Here is a 21998-nt window from a genome sequence, read left to right on the forward strand (position 1 = left end):
ACTGATTCAACATCTTGATCCTCTGAGCCAATATCATTTCTCACTAATGCACTGATCCAATCATTTATTAACAGTGCTACCCCACCTCCTTTTCTTTTCTTTTCTGTCTGTCCTTCCGAATTGTCAAATACCCCTGAATATTTAGTTCCCAGTCCTGGTCACCTTGCAACCATATATCCCTGTCATACCCATTTGTATCTATTTGTGACATCTCAAGTCTCGGCACCAGGAGCACGCGGAAGCCAAGTACAAACAGTGGAAGGAGCATACGGCAAATCAAGCACCCCACCCACCCAACGACATAGATAGGACAAAGAAAGAGATTCTGCTGAGCGAGTATGAGGAACCAGGGGCTAAATTAAAAAACAGAACCACAAAGCTAATAATCTCTGGATTACTACCCGAGCCACGAGCAAATTTGCATAGGGTCAATAAGATCAGAGAGTTAAACACGTGGCTCAAAGACTGGTGTGGGAAAAATGGGTTTTGGTTCATGGGGCACTGGCACCAGTATTGGGGTAAGAGGGAGCTGTTCCATTCGGACGGACTCCACTTAAACTGTGCTGGGACTAGGGTCCTGGCTAATCAAATAACTAGGACTGTAGAGGGGGCTTTAAACTAATTAGTTGTGGGGCGGGGGGGGGGAGGATTCAGCTGAGCGAAAATTTGAAATGTCAAACAACAAGGCGAAAGCAATAGATCAGGGTAGCACTGGGGAAATAAAAACCAGAGCATGCCAGGAAGGGACAGAGTGTACAAGCATAAAGGGGGAATCAGAAATTGGGGTCAAAGCAGGAAAAAATGGTAAAAAAACAAATTTAAAAGCTCTTTATCTGAATTTACGCAGCATTCGTAACAAAATAAATGAGTTGCTATTAAGAACGAGTTGGTTTATTAACAAAGGTTTAGCAATCAAACTACACATTACCAGTTCATTCACTAGGCTCACAACTGCATACATCATCGTGGATGACCTAACTGGGGTTTTATTGAGTCTTGTGGACATCACGTGAATGGCTAAGCCACTCAGCTCTACAAACCTGTGAGCATACACACAGGTGCATATATTACAAGCATCTTTAGCTGAGGGTACAGTGCCATGAGAAGAACATGTGCCATTTTGGGGAGGAAACTTTGTATTGTCAAAAGGTTGCAGTTGGTGAGTGGTCTTAAACAATATGTTATATCAGCCAAGAAAATAAAGTCCTCTTGTTTCTTACATAAAATACAGTTTTTAGAAAAGGGTAAGGTACAAATGGGACACGAGTCTCTGAAAGGGGGCTCAACGGTTAAAAAAAAAAGGCTCTGGTCTAAATGGTACTTCGTAAAAAAGATTAACAGCTTGTGGATGAGAACCCCTAGATGCTCAGAATTCTGTTATTTTGTCCTCATGGGCATCAGCATCTTCTACTCTGTCACTTTTGACCGAACTCCCTTGATTCTCGTGTCGCTTTGAATGCCTAATGAGAAAAAAAATGGCAAAGCTGTGAATGATGATTCTATCATTCTGCTGCAGTGAAACTCATTTAAGATCGACCTAAGAACACAAAGCACAGAATGAGCAAAGTCATTTAATCTATCGAATCAGCTTCTTCCACAGACATAGCACAACCTACCCTGTCATTGATTCCACCCAATCCATTTAATCTTTAGTGCGGCAACGCTGAGTTATTTCACCATGATTAGCTGCCAATACTGCTCACGAGGTAACTCGAGCTTTCATGTCAAAGGATGATTGACTATGGCTTTGACGTGTCCACATTTTGATATTTAAAAAATTCTTGGACCAGATTGCTTTAAAAATGGCTATGATAATCCAACCAAATTATTTAAGTATCAAATCCTCACAGAGGTCTGGTAAATTAGTGAATGACTTTATGCTTGTAAAGCCATGATGCTTATTATATCTGCCTGTGTTATAACATGAAGCTGAATGGTCTTCGCTCTGAGGAGAATGAAATGCATATTATTTGTGGTGGTACATTTGAGAACAGATAATGATTTGGATTTTTTTGTTTCTTATGCTATAGTCTCTAGTGATGTTGATTAGGTTTTCTCCTTTCACTCTCTCTTGTGTTTTGTTTGTGTGATGTTCCAATAAGGAGCCACATCCCAAGTTTATCATTAGTAATTTATATATGCGGGGTAACACCTAAGTGCACTTGTCTTGTGTTTATGTTTTGCTTGTCTCGGTTGAATCAGTATGCGCAGTCTAGCTGTACTCTGCCAACTTTGTAAGGGATTGGCTAGGACACCAGGTGCAACTCCCCTGCTCTTCTTCAAAATCGTGCCATAGGATCTTTTACGTCCACCTCAGTACTGCACTGGAGTGTCATGCTAGATTTTTGCCCTCCAGTCTCTGGAGTGGGATTTAAAACTCCAACCTCTGACTCGAATGCAAGGATGTTACCAATTCAGCCACAGCAGACAAACTATGTGTTTGATTTATATATTTCAGTCGAGTCTTGTTGTTCAATTCACTCTTCTTTTCTCCACTACCAACAATCTCCTAAACCCTTATCCCTACCCCCTCCCTCCCCCCCGCCCCATTCAACAAGTGTGGGGAGCTCAGGGACTTCTTTGTCACTAAGATTGAGGCCATCCATTTAGCTGCATCTGTTATATCACTTCCCCTTGATTACCATGATAAACCACCTCAGGCTCGCCCTGCCCTAAATGCTCATCTTTCTCGAGTTTCTCTCCCATCGCCCCATATGCCCTCTCTGAGCTCATCTCATTCATGAGACCCATCTTTTTCTACCTTGACACCAATCCCACTAAATTGCTGAGCATCCTTCTTGGCCCCCATGCTAACTGACATTATAAATGGCTCCCTCTCTGTTTTAAAACCACGACCATTATCCTCTCCTCAAAAAGATACCCTCAATCTCTCTGTCCTTGCAATCTACTGTCCTATCTTCAATCTTCCTTTCCCCGCCAAACTCTTTGAATGTGTTCACATTTCCAAAATCTGTGCCCATCTTTCCCACAGATCCCAATTTAAGTCTGTCCATTCAGGTTTCCAAATCTGCCATAGACCTGAACAGCCCTAATCAAAGTCCTCTGTGAATGTGACCATGGTGCACTATCGCACTTCAAGTCTTTCTATCTTTCTGCAACCTCTGTCATGATCAATCACATCATCCTCTTCCAATGCCTCTCCTACATTATCCAGCTCCGTGGGACTGCCCTCGCTCGGTTCCACTCCTACCTAGCCAATCTTAGGTAGATCATCTACAGCAATGGCTTCTCTTCCAGCTCTTTAACTGTTCCTTCCAAGGTTCTATCCTTGACCCACTCCTCTTCCTTATCTACACACCATCTTAAGGTATGCAGTCAACTTCCACAAGTACATTGCTAATCTGCCATCCAGTCTAAGTAGGAATAAAGCCAAAATCTTCAACCTGCACTACAAACTCTGTACCCTGATCACAGATTCAATCTCTCTCCCTGTCAACTGTCTCATTTTGAACCAGACTGTTTGCAACCTTGGCATTCTATTCGACCCAGAGCTGAGCTTAAAACCCCATATCCTCTCCATCATAAAGACCGCCTAGATTTCATCTCCATAACATCACCCGCCTCTGATCCTGCTTAACCCATCATCTATTAAACTCTCATCCACGCCTTTGTTACTTCCAGACTGGACTATTGCAACATTCTCCTGGCTGGCCTCTCATGCTTCACTCCTGGAAACTTCAGTTCATCCAAACTCTGATATCTAGCATAGTGCAAAAGGAATTCAGGCTTGGAGATAGCCACTGGTCATTCAGAGTCTGAAGTTTAGAACTTCCTGAACTGTACACTGCAATGATAAAGGTTTGTTGCTCAGTGTTTGTATATTATTTGCCATAAATTATATCAAACATTTGTTCAATCTATCATTTATACTAAAAGAGTAGCGTGCTCGGTTGTGACTTACCTACAGTTGCAAGGGCCGTACCGATCTGTGAAATAAGAATAATTATGCATCATGAAGAAAATTCTGCACTCTTTATATGTTTCATTGTTGTGACATTTGAGATTATTTCTTAAAGCTCTGTTTGATTATTATTGCATTGAAAGCTCTCATTTCTGCATTGTCTTGATGCATTAGTTGTGGCTGGTGTTTGTTGCTTTTTTGTTTGGTAGTTGCTATTGCTGCAGAATCAGAATCCGTTCCCCACCACTCTCTTGCTGACTGCTACTATTTTACTAATTTTTCAGCATGGGAATTCCTTTTCACAATTCTTATGGTGCTCCTAGATGTAGAAGAGGAAAACATTTACGTGTAGGTAAGAAAATCAGGCATACTTCACCTGAGGCATTTGGTATCATTGTTGCAGGAGCTTCATGTTCAGGTCTTGGTGTAATAAGAGTTCCACCTAGTGGACTACTGCCCCACCTAGTGGACTACTGTGGTAAGGCAACTGCTGATGTATAATAATAAAAGGGTCATGTGACCAGGTCACCTGACAAGTTTTCAGTAGAGCCATCTTGTAGCCTGTGTGTTTATGATGTCGTAAGGATGATATCACACTTGGCACATCTATATACCTTTATAATTCACAATAGAGACTATGACTGAATTATGCGCACTTCTTGACCAGGATCTCTACTTACAGGGACAGATCTGCCGGGAATAGAAATGTAATGCTACCATATCCTTCTAAGCCACCACTTGACACTACAGTCCAGATGAAATCTCAGATTTCTTTAATGAAATAACATATCTTACTACATGTAAGCACGTCTCTTAACCACCTCCAAAATGTCTATGCATTGCAGATAATTTTCAGAAATGTCTATTTTTACAACCTTGTTCCAGCATAAGCCCCTTTAGTTCAGAACCAATCGAACATCTACACCTTTTCACATAGCTCCATTAATATTTATGTTTATCATCATCCATTTAAATTACTATTTCATTTGATGCAGCGATTCAGTGCTGAATAGCATGCTCATCCATCATTTGTGACATGCTATCTCTTTGACACTTCACTTACTGCATCCTGCAACCACTCTGTACAACTGCAATAATGGTGCTGCCTATCATTTTCCCAGGACCAGTCATTGTAGGAAAACCTTATTGAGCAGGTTTGATGGCTTGATTTTTTTTTTGCTCATTCCAAATTCTCTTAACTAACCCAAATCACATCAAGTGGTGAATAAGTTAATGCCTATTAAAACTGTCACTTCGCATTTGTGTTTCTCATCAGCTATTGGTTAATTTACCTTTCCATTTACTGCTCCAGATCAGTAATAAAATGACAGACACCACAAAGATTGGCACTGATACAGATCGGAGGAGAAAACTACCTGTGAAGGAACAGAAAAGTAGTTTGAGTTTCTTATAATCTGCTTCAGTGCAAAATAATGGCGACAAATGCTAGCTAAATTGTATTCCTGGTGTATTGACTCAATATTGTAATATCTTCAAGATATGTGAATTAAATTTCATTTTCTCTATTAGTACCAGTTGGACCTTGGTCCCACTGTGCAGGAGGTAGAAATACATTAGTCCTTATTTCTACAATTCAGTTAGTCTTAGCCACATAATATTACTGTTTTAAGCTTAGTACAAACCTCAGACCTGCATTATAGATAAAGCTATTTTCACCAATACTGCTAATCTATCTGTATTTGAGTTGGTTTCCATCAATCTATATTCTTTTCAAGAAATTCTCGATGAGATGAAATATTGACTCAGCCCTCAAGACATTTGTGCCGGGTGATGTATGGCATATTCATACACACATTATAGAATCTTGGATATGATGCCCATTTCATGTGTCAAGATGTTGAATCACACTTCATGCAAAATGTTATCTAAATGTAAACAATCCACCATTAGCAATTTGTTGTGAGCCAATCAAATCATTCAAAATCCTTTTTGAAAATAATTTCATCCACTTTTTCTCTTCTGTAACTAAAATTTCTAATATCCAAAATAAAGTTTTAAAGAAAAAAAAATTAAACTACATATTTCACAATGACATAATTAACTTTATGACTTATTACACATTTAACTTAATTAACTTCAACCACTGTCTGTCCCACCTGTGACAGAGACTGTAATTCCCGTATTGGACTGTTCAGTCACCTGAGAACTCACTTTTGAAGTGGAAGCAAGTCGTCCTCGATTTCTAGCGACTGCCTATGATGATGGTGAATTAACTTTATCCACTAAGTTGACTTTTGATACCCTATTTGAGTTTTTCCTTCAAGGCCTCAGTCTGCTTCAAAAGCCTGGGAATTAATGGGACTTTAAAAAAAAATGATACCTCAAAACAGATGGAAATATTTTCAACCGCATCTGTTTATTCTGAGTATGTGCAGTTTGCAGAATTGTCCAGCATGCAACCTGTGTATCAAGATGAGTTGATGCCCCTAATTTTGTCAGAATTTTAGAGTTTTTACGTTAACTTGTATGTAAGTTACATTTTTGAGACACAAGCAAGGCTAGTGCTGTTGCGAAAGAAGGATGAAATACTACGATGGCAGAGATGAATTATATTGATACCTCTGAGGCCAGCTCAAGCAACTCAGAGAGATGAGACCACAAGATCTACTACGTTGGTTTGAAAGAATCAGTTTGTACAAGATGTAGGAATATTGCTAATGTTGCTAAACTGCAAGCTTATCAGCAATGAACTGAATTAGCTAGTCTTAATATATCTGACATACTAACTATTCAAAGCTGTTAACTTGGCAGCTATATGTGAAGACTAACTGAAAGGACCTTGCTATCTGATAATCTTGGGCCTTAAGTATAATATCAACTTCCAATAAGTAGAGTCCAAATTATGTTGATTTACTGTGATCCTTTCAAATGGCTGTTATATAAGAACATACATAAGAACATAAGAAATAGGAGCAGGAGTTGGCCATTTGACCCTTGAGCCTGTTCCGCCATTGAATAAGATCATGGCTGATCTGATCCTGGCCTTGACTCCCCTTTCTGCCCGCTCCCCATAACCCTTGACTCTCTCATCATTCAAAAATCTATCGCCACCTTAAATATATGACCCAGCTTCCACAGCTCTCTGGGGTAGAGAATTCCAAAGATTCACGACCCTCTGAGAGAAGAAATACCTCCTCATTTCCATTTTAAATAGGCGACCCCTTTTCTGGAACTATGTTCTAGATTCCCTTACGAGGGAAAACATTCTCTCTGCATCTACCCTGTCAAGCCCCCTCAGAATCTTGTTGCTTCAATCTGTTGTAACCTTGCATACTAATTAATCAGTTAATAGCATCTACTCAAGTGCCTTGTGTACTTATAATGTTTAATATTAAAAATGCTGCTAATTGTATTATCATAAGTATATTAATAATGAAATGTTAGTTTATGATTTCATTGCCTGACTTTCTCTCTTTGAGGTTACCTCCTTCTCTCAGCAGTGTACTGGCCCTCTGAAGGTGGTTGATTGCAGGTTAATATTCTGCAGACTGGTTAATGTTAGATGGTTCAAGTGAGCAAAACTTAGGTATTTAGTCATCCTCTAGATATGGATGGTAAATCCCCAGATGATTTTTTGGACGGGGAATTAAGGTGAAGAAGTTAAGAAGTAATCTGGTACTTTTCTTAGGTGTGGTTGCATGGTTTGTGGCCTTACTGATCACAGAATTACTTTCCTTACAGGTCTGTATGCTAGAGAACTAAATCATCTTCGTTTGGCATGTGAACAGGCATTAGAGAGACAAAAGATGAGTTAATGTTTTAACTTTACAATAAATTACTCTTGTCTCCGTTTGTTCTACACTAAGAATTCATAATGAAGAAACATTCCCTTTTGCAGGTAGCATCGTTGCACTTACTTTTCCAACCAGATGTTATGTATATTACAACAGCATGTTCCTTTAAGCCATAGTCATTGAACGCTCTGCAAATATACTCTCCACTGTCTGAATCATCAATACTTGCTTTCGTGTAGCCTAAATTGCTTTTTCCAGAATACAATTGAATTCTTTGTCCCCGTGATTTCTTTTCCCAGGTAACTGATGGTGCTGGGTTACTGTCTGCTGTACAATTTAGTTCAAGAAATGACTGTGGCATAACATTGATGGTGCACTGGAGCAGTGGACAGAGCTTATCTGAATCAGAAGTCCTGTAATGTATGATGGGCTGTGGGCCATCTGAATCGGACAATAGAAATGGAAAGTAATTAGTCATATTGGCTATGAATAGGAAAAAGCCCACTAACCAGGCCCATTTCAGTAGATGGACCTTACCTTCTCCAGATTTACCTCAATCTCTGTGTCTTCAGAAACACATCTAGTAGAATCTTGAGAACATTTATATTATAATTCAGAAGTCTTTCCTTATATTTTATTTCATAAATGTTTGCACCTTGTTTGAAAAGTCCCACTGACTTCCCCTTTTATTCTTAACTTTTTCATTTCTAATCTGGATCCCTTGGTATTTGAACCCTTCACCATGGCGAATAGTTTGGGCAGATCAGATTAATCATTTTCATTAACATTATTCTGGCTACTTTGTAAACTTAAACAAAAATTACTAATTAGGATGAATGGTCTTTGGCCTGAAACCTTGGGGGTGAAATTCACCATCGTCTCGTTCGGGGCGCTAAATTTAAAAAGTTTGAAAAGTAAGTGCCAGGCACTAACGATTTCATACTTTAACAAAAATTCACCGTTTGCGATCCCAGAAATCAAGCGCTCCACTTCCTTCTTGGAGCGCTAACGGAATTAGGTGGGGCGGGGACCCCAGTAGCACTGCACACTGGGCTGTGCAGCACTGCCGCGTTCAAAGGGCCCTTCCCTCCTTATAGGCTCTGCAATATAAAATGGAGCGGCAGGCCCACCCGATCAGCCCAGCATTTCGTGGGAGTCGGTAGCGGTACCACGCCCCATTAGCGTCCCACGGGGCACTAACGGGAGGTGCAAATGCACCCAATTTCTCCCTCCTTAACTCTATTTCTCTCTCCATGGATGCTGAGTATTTCCAGCATTTTCTCTTTTAATTACCAATTAGGAATGTCATTTACCAACATGGAATCCGTAGGGGGTGAAATTCGGGTAGTTTGCGCCTCCCGTTCTAACGGGGCACAAATAACTTTTCGCCTGGGGTGTGGTGCCACTACCAACTCGCGTGAAATTCAGCAAGAGTTTAGCGACGGTACTAACCAGTAGTGCCCCGCTCCTGCCAAGCCGGGTTGCTGCACCAGCGATGACGTCATCACCATGCGCAGTGACCTGTTTTCACTTCGGAGCACAAATTCGGTAGTGCCCCGTGAGACTGCCGTGGGCGATGTCTGCGCCAGCTGGGCAGGATGCATATCAGGCTTTATTCTGCTCGAGTGGCAAAAATTAAAGGGGAGGCGCGGCGCTGACATTCTTTAAAATGGCCGAGTTTCCGGTTGCGGCCTTGCCTTTTTCAATTCGCGGGGTCCGTGTCACGATGTTGCAGCCCGGCACTTCGCTTCTATACTGGGCTGCTGCCATGACAGCCCGCTCCTCAATGGTGTAGTGTTGGCCCCTTCTCCCTGATGCAGAGTTTGCAGTGTGCCCTCCCCACTAATGAAAGGGGAGGGGCCTGTGTTCCCGCCAGCACTGGAAAATTCCCGAGGTTGGCACCCCAGTCCCGCCCCCGAGAGGAAGTGGAGCACGCGACATTGCGCTGTACTTCCTTTTGGGGGCGGTAAATCCAATTTAGCTCACGGGGCGGGACTTCTGCACCTGGCACATGAAGTCCCACCTCGTGGCTGTTACCTGGGTGGTATGCAATTTTGCCCCATAGACTGTAATTCTGCATTGAAATCAACAATTTCTACAAGTAAAGCAGACAGCCTCAATGATCAGTCTACTAAATTCCAATATATTCGCTAAAGAGAAATGTATCCTGTTGAAAAGTATATCATTTTAAGTGTTAAGTCTATCTTAAATGTTATAAAAATGAGATTTCTACACTTTGTTTCTTGCTGTTCCTTGTACTGTGTTTCCTTTTTCCGCAAAAGTGTTTTGGTGAATTTTCCATGCTCATCAAGGCAGGAATTTTAGCAAAGAAGAGTGGACCACCTTTTGATTGTCTGCTTCAAGCACTCCCAAGTCAAGTACAGCACAGCCAGCTTCAGAGTCAAGCTCTTCCTACTCACCATTGCCCCAACTACAGAAGAGCAATCCCATCTGCAGAGCCATTTTCATTAAGATTGCTCAACTCATGTAAGACAGTTACACCCAACCAGCCGGATTTCAGACTCCGATCCCAGAGCTGAAAGGGCAATGTGCTAACTTGGATACTTCAAGCTCAAACTGCCCATTCACATACAGTCCAGCCTGACATTGCCAAATTATCTTTTGTAAAGCTTCAGTGAAGCAGTTAGCAACTAGGCCACCTCAGACTTCCATTAGAAGTGTGCTACCTAATCTAAAATTAAACACACAAGGCCATCAAAAAAACAAAAGTTAAAATACTTACAATTCACATTTAATGTTATATGTTTTATTATCCGCTCGTTACTTGTCGTATGAAGGACTTGACAAGTACAGATTGTCCCGTGGTCTTGCGAGATGGGGATAAATGTCATTTGACTGGTAATGCTAAATGTGCCATCTGAGTTCCTCGAGGGGGGCAGCATAATTGTATATTTAGTATTATCATTGGCTTTTGAAGATTGAGCATTGTGAGAAATGGTTTGATCTTGGTGTAGCCATTTAATGGAGATATTCTGAGGATAAAATCCCCTAGCAAGGCAGTGCAAAGAAGACTCATTCATGGCTACTAATTTTTCTTGAGTAATAGAAATTGCTGGAGGAGATGGTGGAACTGTAACATACAATGCAAAATAAAGTTATAAGAACATTAACATAACAACATAAGAATTAGGAGCAGGAGTAGGCCATTTGGCCCCTTGAACCTGCTCTGCCATTCAATAAATAAATGGCTGAACTTCTACCTCAACTCCTGCACTGTCCCCATACCCCTTGATTCCCTTAATATCCAAAAATCTATTGATCTCTGTCTTGAATATATTCAAAGACGTTGTAATTAAATGCAATGTTGTATTTAAATGCCAAAGAAAACAATAGTAAACCAAGGGGTATGGTGAGAAAGCAGGAATGGGGTACTGAAGTTGCATGTTCAGCCATGAACTCATTGAATGGCGGTGCAGGCTAGAAGGGCCGAATGGCCTACTCCTGCACCTAGTTTCTATGTTTCTAATGTCGAGCAAGCTTTACATACTCAATGCATGTAGCAATTCCATTTCAATAAGGGAATTATGCAAAGGATATTCGGGGGGGGGGGGGGGCGGGCAACATGAATATAATTTGCATCTCATGATTGGTGAAGGTCACATAACCCATTGAGTTGCAGAGTCCCATAAAAGGACTTCCCATTAGTGATAAGAATGCTATTTTAGTTACTCATTTTAATGATTTTGTCTAATATGTGAAATTTTGCATGAGGCCCAATATCCTTTTCAATGGGCATTGGGCAATTTCACCTCTAGGCCCAGATTCAGTAGATGCATTTCAATGTGGGCACCACCTCTTCCTGTGCCATGGATCATTGTTACTGTGATAGATGTAAGTATCTATATTCTCTTTATATTGTAGTGATGCTTTTTGATTATGTTGCTAATTTAAGATGCCAACAGATAGCCGGAAATTACCATCGGATTTGTGGCAAAATGTCTGAACATTTTTACTGGATTTTCAAGCAATGAAGGATCTGAAATTATATCAGATTTGTTTGTAAGATCTTAAGTTAAATTGAATTATTATGTATGATTGGGAAAAAAGTAAGAATTGGAAATGAAGAACCTAAATTATATGTGTATTATGCTTACACTAATATTATAAATGGAGTTATTGCAGCTAAAGTTGACATTTTCTAAAAAAAACTACAAATATATTTCCAGTTGTAAAACATGCATTCTCCCAATGAGTTGCAAATATTATTAATGTTAAAAAACAACATTTTGGGAGGTGACCACACGTTCAAGGACTTTGGCGAGGATAGGAAGGTTGGAGATGGGCCTGTGGTTTGCAAGAGCAGGTCAAGGGTGACAAACGAGTGGACGAGAGTTTGTGCTTTTGGGGCTGAAGTAGAGATTTGAGCTCAATTTTCCCCAAAGTTTTGTTTTGGCGTACTTGAAGAGTTACGCCCGTTTTTGGGGGGTCCAAGTACACCAAAAAAAATGTTCTAAGTTTCCCTGTTTGATTTCTTCTTTTTGGCACAGCCTAACCTGTCCTTTAGTTTTGGAGGTGGAACCGTGATCTCTGCCAAAAAGATCGGGTTGCCACGGTAACCAGGGACACAATGCAGGCTGAGGCTGCAAAGTGAAACATACCACCAGCTCACAACATTAAAACACATTGCAGCAACTTACCTCCAATTATTAAAATGTGTCTCCCCCCACCATCACCCCTGATGCCGGTGCCAATCCCTGCCCCTATCCCAGGCCGAATGGCCTCCCGGTCTGCTCCCCCGCTCCTAGCCCTGGCTGAATGACCTCCCGGTCCACTCCCCCGCCCCTAGCCTTGGCTGAATGGCCTCCCAGTCCCCGCACCTAACTAAACCCGAAAGGCTTCCCCCGCCACCCCTCTCTCTCACCTCTCCTGTTACTGCTGTCCAGGCATCTGCTGCACTTACCTGCGCCAATTTCCTTAATGCTCCAGAAGGTTTTTCTGCAGAGGCCACATACGCTGGCCTAAGAAGAACTGAAGTAACTTTCAGCTGGCCAAACTTGCCTAAATGGCCCGAATTGGAACAGGCGGCATGTTACGCCCCTTTGGCTGAAAAAAAAAACTTATCTAAAAAAAATCGTAACTGAGTTACACTGGTGCAAATTAATCGGGGAATCTACGTTTTTTTAAACTTAGGCCTGCTCCGAAAAAACGGCGCAAATCACAGGGAAAAATTGAGCCCTATGGGCCCAAGTTTCCCTAATAAAAAATAATGGCGCTCACTTACCTGGACGCCCGTTTTTATTTGGCCCCTTAACGCTGAAAATAAAAAACCAAAGTCTCCTTCCAACATGCGCACCTTCTGGCGCCGGCACTACCCAAGTTGAACTGGCAGGGCGTGGCTTCCAGTGTGCACCGGAACTATACAGCGCATGCGCCAGAAAGAAAACTGAGCAAGTAATGCGCATGCATACAAAAAAACCCTGCGCATGTGCTATACAAGGACCGCATGGATGGAGGACCTTCGGCCAGGGTGAGCAGCGGCTGTAGTTAAGGAGGAGAAACGGCAGAAGGCTTCATTTTTCCAGCTTCTTTGGAATACCTGGTGGATGTCTCGGAAGATGGATTAACTTTGAAGAATTTTTTAAGATTTTGATTGATTTTGGAATCCAGAAACATCGATGGAAAAAGATTCATTTTTTAAAATTTTATGGCCTGAATGCAGTTTAACATCGCAGGAGCAGCATTATTGGTAAGTTTTCATTTAACAGTTTAATTTTTGTACTTACTTAAATTGTGCTAAAAGTCAAAGTTTTAGTGAGGGAGTCCATTCGGCCGGGAATAGGAACGGGCCAGTGCGGGTTTCTCCAACTGAAGGTAAGGTTTTTTCCTACGGTAATTATAGGGTCTTTGTGCCGGGTTAAACAGTTTTGTATGATGGAAACTTGGTCTTAAGCCCAGAAATGGCGCGGGAAAAATCTTCACAGGTACATCAGCGCCAAAATGTTTGGCCCCAAACACTCTGGTGCTGGTAGTACACGCTGGTGCCCCAATACTGGGGAATCTTTGAACTGGCCTTCGGTGCCAAAAAACTCACTGAGCACCGAATAAATGCCACCCAGTGCTGGGGAAAATTTGGGCCAAAGACTGGTGGGTGCCAAAAAGGATGGTTTCAGACTTATTGATGCTGGGTTGGAGAAAGTGCAAGCCAATCCACAACTTGATGTCAGACAGGTAGTTAATCATCAATTATTATTTTTCTTTCAACCCATTTGTGGGGGAGGGGAGTCAAAAAGTTGGTTCAGTGAAACTGTATTTTTGGCCCTTTATGGATTCCACGAATAAAAAAATCATTGGACAGCACAGACAAGGAAGGGCCTAGGCCCAATCTTTATGCTGATTTAGCCAATATCAGTTGGGAATAATATACAACAGTTGGCTTCAGCATTCCTGGGCTATGGAGAAGAAATAGTCCTCAGGATTGCCACTGTGGATTACCAACAGGAAGCCCCTCTACTGACACTGTGGGGCAGAAATTCAGGTCCGCCCGAAACGGGTCGCACCTACCGCTGTTGTTGTGTTTTCTCCGCCACGTTGGATGTGGTGGCCTCTTGCGTGAAATTCAGCTCTTTGTCATTTTTTTTCGAGCGGCCCGGAAGTCGGTCATAATGGGGGTGGTAATGCGGCGCTGAGCTCACTAGAGAGGTGGAAGTGGAAGTGGGACGGCGTCTCCGCCACTGTCGGTCATCAGTGTAGCGCCAGAACCGCCAGAAAAAGCACCTAAGAGAATTTCGCTGGCGGTGGCAATTGGACTCCAAATTGTCAGCCACTTGACCCCATTGCTTGGCCGCCGCTTTCCGGCGGTAAGAGACGTTTTCGGGCGGTTGAATTTCGGCCCCTGTATCTGCAGGCCTAGGTTTAATTGTAATGGAGTAGGACCACATTTTATTATTCCCATATTTGGCTGAGGCACTGATCAGAATACCTACTGTAGAAACAAACATAAGAAAGAATAGAATGAGAAAGGGCCTGTGGCCCACCAAGTTCTTTCTAAGTACCAAGTGCCATTTTCCCCATCATGAATTCACTGAATCCTCTGAGTAAAGATTCTATGAAGTTTGTAAAGCCCCAAAGAGAAATCACACGGAACTCTAGCCTACCTATCCAACATTCTTCATTCTGGATCAATTGCGCTTTCATGGTCCCAGCAGTTCAGAACTCCTCGCATTGAACATTCTGTTGCATTATCTTTACCTGTACATACTCTATTAAATTATTTACTGTAACAATAGTTAGACATATAAAACTATTATCCATTTCTGATAATATATACACCCAATTTACCATCGACATGTAATCGTGTTCCTGGTCCTCTGCTCTCTACCGGCGGGTAGACAGGTATCACCACTACACAGGTATAATTATAATCGGAGATTGTGAAAGAAACATTTTCAATCTTCAATGATGTAGCACAGTGCTTAAAACCACCTGGAGCAATGTCAGGAATGCAGGTATGCTTACTCGTTCCATAGTGAACATCAGCGATCCCTGGAGAGCTAATATACCACTTTATATGGACCCAATCACTCTCATTTGCAATGTAATTAAAGGTACAGTTTAATGTGGCTGACTTTCCTCGCAGGACGCTGACTCGACGTGGCTGAGTCACATTCCTTATCTCCGGATGACCTGATGGAACAAAATGTATCAATTGCTGAATGTAATCTTAGACCCAGTCAGGTTCATCTACAAATAATGGGGAAGGTTTGTTAGTTATTGTGAAATTGTAAATGGGTATAATTTGCATGTTCACAATATTACTATGAAGAGAGGAAGTTATCCCATAATAAAGAAAATTACAGCAAAAAATCATCAGAAATTTGGTGAATTTAAGTGTTTACATTGCGGAGTTAATCCCCTGCTTTATTAAGTGCATTTAGGTTATCTAACTATGATTAAATATTCTTGTTTACAATCCAGCAGTATATTATATTAATATTGAAAGGTGGAGCCATTAAGGCAAGAACAGTATCTTCCTGATGTGTTGGGTTGTGCAGAGGAAGAGAGGTGCTGTCAGATGCAGACAGCACCAGGGTTTGGGGCCAGAGCTGTTCCACTGGTTTGGGCAGAATGGGAGGGTAATGCTGATCCATCTCTTGTAATTGGAGAATCCTGTCATGTATGTAGACCATGTACACTAACTGTATAGTCACATAAGGTGTGCCACCAAAGGGCACTGCAGTGGGAGACCTGAGGGTCACTTGCATAGGTGTGCAGGGCCTAGTATTAAAGGCTGCCCACCATGCTTACCTCACTCTGGAGTTAAAATAAATGGGACTAAGGTCACAACATCTCAAGTACAATACTAGACCTCGTGGAGTCATTCATAAGAGTACTAAAGACATAACAAATCCCTTGTAAGGATGCAACATTAGATACAAAACCTACTACCACAAATTTACAGGCAGGAGAATTTGCCTGCTGTGCTCGTCCTCCCACACACGTTTGAGGGCATAATGACTCAGTCTGATGATGTTTCCCCCATTTCCCTCAGGTGAGTTTTATTCCCATCTATAGCCAGACGGAACTATGTTTGCGATGAAAATATTTGTGCAGTTGCTTGTTTATTTCAAGAAAATTAACATCCGACTATTATTGTTCTCTTTGCATCATCTTACATTCCGAACCTGGTGACACTTGTTCTAAGTGTATCTTAATAAATAGACCTCCTTTCATTAAAACATTTCCATTCCTCCCTCTCCTAAGGCATCTATTTTTTTCTTGAACGGTTCCAAGGTTATTGTCTCTACTACACTGCCTTGAAACCGATTCTATGCGTTGGTCAGTCTGTGTGAATAAACTGTCATTATCATCATAGGCAGTCCCTCGGAATCGAGGAAGACTTGCTTCCACTCTTAAAATGAGTCCTTAGGTGGCTGAACAGTTCAATATGAGAGCCACAGTCCCTGTCACAGGTAGGACAAATAGTCGTTGAGGGTAAGGGTGGGTGGGACAGATTTTCCGCATGCTCTTTCCGCTGCCTGCGCTTGATTTCTGCATGCTCTTGGCGATGAGACTCAAGGTGCTCAGCACCCTTCCAGATGCACTTCCTCCACTTAGGGCGGTCTTTGCCCAGGGACTCCCAGGTGTCAGTTGGGATGTTGCACTTTTTCAGGGAGGCTTTCAGGGTATCCCTGCAATGTTTCTTCTACCCCCGCCCCCCCCTTTGGCTCGTTTGCCGTGAAGAAGTTCTGAGTAGAGCGCTTGCTTTGGGAGTCTCATGTCTGGCATGCAGACATGGCCTGCCCAATGGAGTTGATCGAGTGTGGTCAGTGCTTCAATGCTGGGGATGTTGGCGCGTCTGGCCTTCGGGGCCTTTGTAGGATCTTGCGGAGACATCGTTGGTGGTATTTCAGCAGCGACTTGAGGTGTTTACTGTTAATGGTCCATGTCTCTGAGTCATACAGGAGGGCGGGTATTACTACAGCCCTGTAGACCATGAGCTTGGTGGCAGATTTGAGGGCCTGGTCTTCGAACACTCTTTTCCTCACTGTAGCCTATCCATGGAGGACGTCCCTGGGGTTTGAAATTGTAGCCTACAACGTTTTTTATTAAATATTTGTGGATGGAAGTCACGACAGCTGTTAACTCGCAAACTTTAAGAATTATGTAGCAAGTAGAAATTGTGCCTCAATCTATGGGCTGGATTTTCAGTTCTGGTCATTTTGGGGTGGTAATGGCGGTAGGGTGGTAAAGTTTGTGCTGTGAAATGGTTTGTGTCCACAGCCACAAAGTTCATCAGCCTGGCCTCGAGTTCGGAGCGATGTGCTAAGGGAGACGTTGCATACCTCTTTTAGGGCACTCGGCCAGCTGAGCAAGCAAAATTCCCGAGTTAAACAGCCGGCCTCAGAGCACTGTAAGAGAGGACTGAGGGGGGTGGGGGAGGGAGAAACTCTGTTTAAAAAATAAACACCAAAAACATTCCCAATACATTACTCACACCACAACATAAATCGCAAAAAAATATTTTAAATCACACTTACCTGAGGTCGACATTACTTAACTCACTGTGGCCGCTGCAGCTTTCACAGGCGATCCTAGCAGGGCACTCTACAAAGCGCTATGGGTCAGGCGACCCAATAATCGAGCCGGTGTCGCAACCAGGGACATTGCACACCGGCTCGCCACTTCCGAGCGTTTATGCTCCGCGCCCCCTCCAAACCAGCACCGAATTTCCCGGCGGGGCGCTAGAAGCTGGCTGCCGGCCGTAAGTGCTCACCACCGCCATTGCACCCCCCTCCGGGGCACTAACAGGGGCGGCAGAAGACCGAAAATTCAGCCAAATATGTTTCATTTAAATTGTAGCACTAATAATGGATTAAGTCACTGATACATCGATAGGCTTTGTTTGGTAACGGTATCAAGGGATATGGAGCAAAGGCAAGTGAATGGAATTGAGCTGCAGGTCATCCATGATCTAATTCAATGACAAGGCTCGAGGGGCTAAATGGCCCTGTTCCTATGTCAAAGTATAATTATACTGCCACTTTCACGTCAAATGGTTTCAGGGCGTAACAACACAAAAGTGGATTGATAACTTGGGTTTGGATTAGCATCTGACTTTCCAACACACTAAAATAAGAATTGAAATGCTGTGCAGTAGATAATCACAGTCTGTTTGGAGCTTACACGAGTTGCAGTATAACTGCAGCCCAATGCAAAGTCGGACTTTAAAAGTACCCAGGCCTTTCATTGAATCCCCTGGGAACTTCAAAAATATCTTATTAAAATCTTTGTAATGCTGTGAGAATGCTAGCCATCCTGGTCGTGCTCTCTTAATGTTAAAAATGATTCGTCCATGAACAGAGCTCCGTGCAGGCATTCAAGCATAGTTGGGCTGTAGTTAAGTTTACAGTGTGAGGTGCTGTGGCAGTGTATCTCAGATCTCCTGGCTGACCATTACACTGTGTAGTTGCTGGTTTGAGTGTTACGTGTGGAATTACAGCACCCTTTGATATTAACTATAAAAACAATTGTCCAATTATAAATCTCTAAGCTTGTCCTCTTCAGGTCTCCAGCCAGAAAGGGCATGGATTATCATCACCACACATTTGAGACTTGGAAATAATCTGTGTCAATCTTCAGCAATCCAACATAGCTGCTCAGAACACCTGACTCAAGGTCACAAATGCAGGTCACGCTATTCCCTTTTGATATATTGATGCATAATTGTCAAAGTGAAGCCCCTGTATCAGATTGTATGGATCCAGTCAGCAGAATTAAGTATATAGTTCAATGCGACAGACTGAACTCTCGAGGCCACTGACTAGATGCTGTCAAGTCACCTCCCCAATAACCAGGATACCTGATAGGTTATGTTCAGTAGAGGAGACATTTTATCCTGAGACCCGATCGCACCTGAAATATTATAAAGAAAATCGGAATGACAATTTTAAAAAAAAACATGGAAGAGGGGGGAGTTTTAACCTGGAGGAGCGCGCGGGTTTGGATGTGGGTGCGGGGTTAAAACTGGCAGAAATGCGAGCGCGTCGGGAAGCCGGCTCCAACCCGACAATTTCTGCGGTTCACTCGAACGTGTTGGGCTGCTTACTCGTGCCCTCGAGACAAAAGGGGTTCCTATTAACATGTACATGGAGTGCCGCAACCTACAAGGCTGTGGACCAAAAGCTGGGATTAGGATTGGACAGCCGTAAATTTCTATGATATGGTAGTCGCTTAATTGGAGCGATATTTCAACACAGTTTTACATTTAGCACTGCGTCCACGGGTTTCCCGGGCTTTCTGAAACTCAGCATTGAAAGCAAGGGGACAACACAACGGCAATTGAGGGGGCTGATTAAAACTCAGGGAAATACTGTATTAAATACTCAGCACTCACAGCTGCTTTTTTTTTAACCTACGAGTGGGAAAGGGTTTGTTCATACTACTTTTGTTGAGAGTTTACTTTCTACACTATGGAGGTTTTCTGAATCACAGCAAGATGGCGAGGAGGACGAGGAGCAATATGAGCAGCAGCCTGCAGCTGGACAACAGAGAGGAGGGCAGCTCGCAGGAGGCACTGCCTGTGACACGGGGTGTACAGGCAGAGGCCGAGTTTCCTTGATGAGACAGAACAGCAGTGCTTCAGGAGGCTCGGGTTGTCACATCAGTTGGTCTCAGACATTTGTAGCCTCCGAGAAGAAGACCTGCTCCCTGCTCAACCTGGAGGCCAGGCATTGCCAGTAGCTGTGAAAGAGCAGGAGTAGGCCATTTGGCCCCTCGAGCCTGCTCCGCCATTCAATAAGATCATGGCTGATCTGATCCGAGCCTCAACCTTTTTGTCTCCGGGTCCTTCCAGGGCTCTGCCCGAGACACATCTAGGATCTCCGAGTTGGTGGCCCAGAAATGCATTGCCCTCATCAATATCCTCCTCTTTGTTTTCCTCCGACTCTGAATTGTCCATAGACGATCTGTGCTCTGAATCTTGTTCCTCCTGCAGTGACAAACCTCGCTACTGTGCAATGTTGTGCAGAGCGCCACACATCGACCATTGTGGACACCCTGGCTGGTGTCTCCAGTTCTGTCTAGGCACCTGAAGCACATCTTCAGCATGCTGATGGCTTGACCATATGAACATAAGAAATAGGAGCAGGAGTAGGCCATTTGGCCCCTCGAGCCTGCTCCGCCATTCAATAAGATCATGGCTGATCTGATCCGAGCCTCAACTCCGCTTTCCTGCCCTTTCCCCATAACCCTTGACTCCCTTGTCGTTTAAAAATCTGCTATCTCCACCTTGAATATATTCAAAGACCCAGCCTCCACAGCTCTCTGGGGTAGAGAAATCCAAAGATTCACACCTCAGAGAAGAAATTCCTCCTCATTTCCATTTTAAATGGGCGACCCCTTATTCTGAAACAATGCCCCCATAAGGGGAAACATCCTCTCTGCGCCTACCCTGTCAAGCCCTCTCATAATCTTATATGTTTCAATAAGATTACCTCTCATTTTTCTAAACTCCAATGAGTATAGGCCCAATCTGCTCAACCTTTCTTCATATGACAGCCCCTTCATCTCGGAATGATCACGCATTGGGCTAGAAGTGGAAGCACTTTGACTGTCCATGTCTCACTTCCATGACCCCTTTCACCATCATCCCTCTCGTGGGTCAGCTGCACTTGACGTCTGTCGCTCTGCTGGAGAGCACTTTGGTACAGATCGGTGCGACACTGTAAGGCCAAAGATAAGGTATCTGTCATTCTATTTAAGGCGGTAGATATGTTTGCATTCAGAGTGTGCACAGCTCTGGTCAAGGCTTTCACGGACTCATTTGTTTGTCGCATTTTATGTTACACGGAGTTGGCCACTCTATCCATGAAAGAAGGCATTGTTGCAATGCCCTGCAACAGTGGCCAACTTATTCTTGTGGCGGACTCCTCCATTCTCTCTGCAATTGTGGTCAGTGTGCTTAGAAAGTCTGTGAGTGCCTCACACTTTCTCTGCTGCTCCTCAATCCTTATCCTTTTCATTGACAACCCATGGGGTACAGCACCGATGTCCAGCTGAGCAGAGCTTGGAGAGGGCTGCACTCTCTGAATTGAACTCTCCACAGCTACCCCTGCCACCACTATCTGCTCTTGCTCACTTGTGAAGTGTGAGTTACCAAGTGAAAAACCTATCTGTCTAACTGGTCCCACTGAAGTGCGAGTATCTGAGCTGCTAAATAGTATGGATGATGGATGGATATATGATGGATGGATAGATGGGGATGTGAGGAAGTGCATAGAAAGAGAAAGGGTGTATGTGCAAGCTAAGTGGGCATGAGGAGCAATATGATGGAGTAGGCTTGACAAGGCAGAGTGAGGGTGTGGGTGGTCCATAGCAGGATGTTGGTGAATGCAACCTTACCTTATCTGGTTAGATCATTAAGGCTGTTGAGAAGCAAGAGGAACTAGCAGAGGATCTAACCATCATTTTCCAATCCTCTATGGCTACAAGAGTGGTGCCAAAGGACTGGAGGACAGCTAATGTTGTTCCTTTGTTTAACAAGGGTGAAAGGGATAGACCGAGTAATTAAAGGCCAGTCAGCCTAACCTTGGTGATGGGAAAATTATTGGAAAAAATCCTGAGGGACAGGATAAATCTTCATTTGGAAAGACACAGATTAATCAAGGACAGTCAGCCTGGATTTGTAAAGGGAAAGTCATGTCTGACTAACTTGATTGAATTTTTCGACTTCCTGCTGTGGGCCACCCATACCCTCACTGTCTTGTAAAGCCAAATCCATGTTTCTGTGAATTTTATAGTATATAAACTCAGGTTACAAACTAAATCATTGTTAAAACACAATGACCCTGAAATTCCGGTCG

The 21998-nt window shown here is 43.0% G+C and overlaps 2 protein-coding genes across 3 annotated transcripts in view; one reads left to right on the plus strand and one right to left on the minus strand.

The window, feature by feature from the left end:
* Nucleotides 1–832: 832 nt before the first annotated feature.
* LOC139276407 (sialoadhesin-like) lies at nucleotides 833–17747 on the minus strand. The gene is made up of 7 exons (XM_070894360.1): nucleotides 17676–17747; nucleotides 14977–15321; nucleotides 10421–10768; nucleotides 7801–8118; nucleotides 5215–5298; nucleotides 3923–3947; nucleotides 833–1460 (listed from the first exon to the last, which is right to left on the minus strand). The coding sequence occupies exons 1-7, from the start codon at nucleotides 17686–17688 to the stop codon at nucleotides 1367–1369; spliced, it is 1227 nt and encodes a 408-aa protein (XP_070750461.1). The 5' UTR covers nucleotides 17689–17747; the 3' UTR covers nucleotides 833–1366.
* Nucleotides 3752–21998, plus strand: part of LOC139276408 (sialic acid-binding Ig-like lectin 13) — a 116211-nt gene continuing 97964 nt past the window's right edge. Inside the window, exons 1-3 of one of the 2 annotated variants that reach the window (XR_011595931.1) lie at nucleotides 3752–3819; nucleotides 4207–4274; nucleotides 5235–5557. The gene's annotated coding sequence lies outside the window, so the exon portion shown is untranslated. Of the gene's footprint in view, nucleotides 3820–4206; nucleotides 4275–5234; nucleotides 5558–21998 lie in introns of those variants that run through there. The other variant, XM_070894363.1, reaches the window with a different exon arrangement.

The sequence above is a fragment of the Pristiophorus japonicus genome, chromosome 11, assembly GCF_044704955.1.
Source record: "Pristiophorus japonicus isolate sPriJap1 chromosome 11, sPriJap1.hap1, whole genome shotgun sequence".
Classification (NCBI taxonomy): Eukaryota; Metazoa; Chordata; class Chondrichthyes; family Pristiophoridae; genus Pristiophorus; species Pristiophorus japonicus.

What these genes read in the sequence shown, in the direction of transcription:
- LOC139276407 (XM_070894360.1), bottom strand. An exon ending in CTGGAGCAGTAAATGGAAAG is followed by an intron (nt 3,948 to 5,214) that starts GTAAATTAACCA and finishes CTTATTTCACAG; the next exon opens with ATCGGTACGGCCCTTGCAAC. An exon ending in TACGGCCCTTGCAACTGTAG is followed by an intron (nt 1,461 to 3,922) that starts GTAAGTCACAAC and finishes TTTTCTCATTAG; the next exon opens with GCATTCAAAGCGACACGAGA.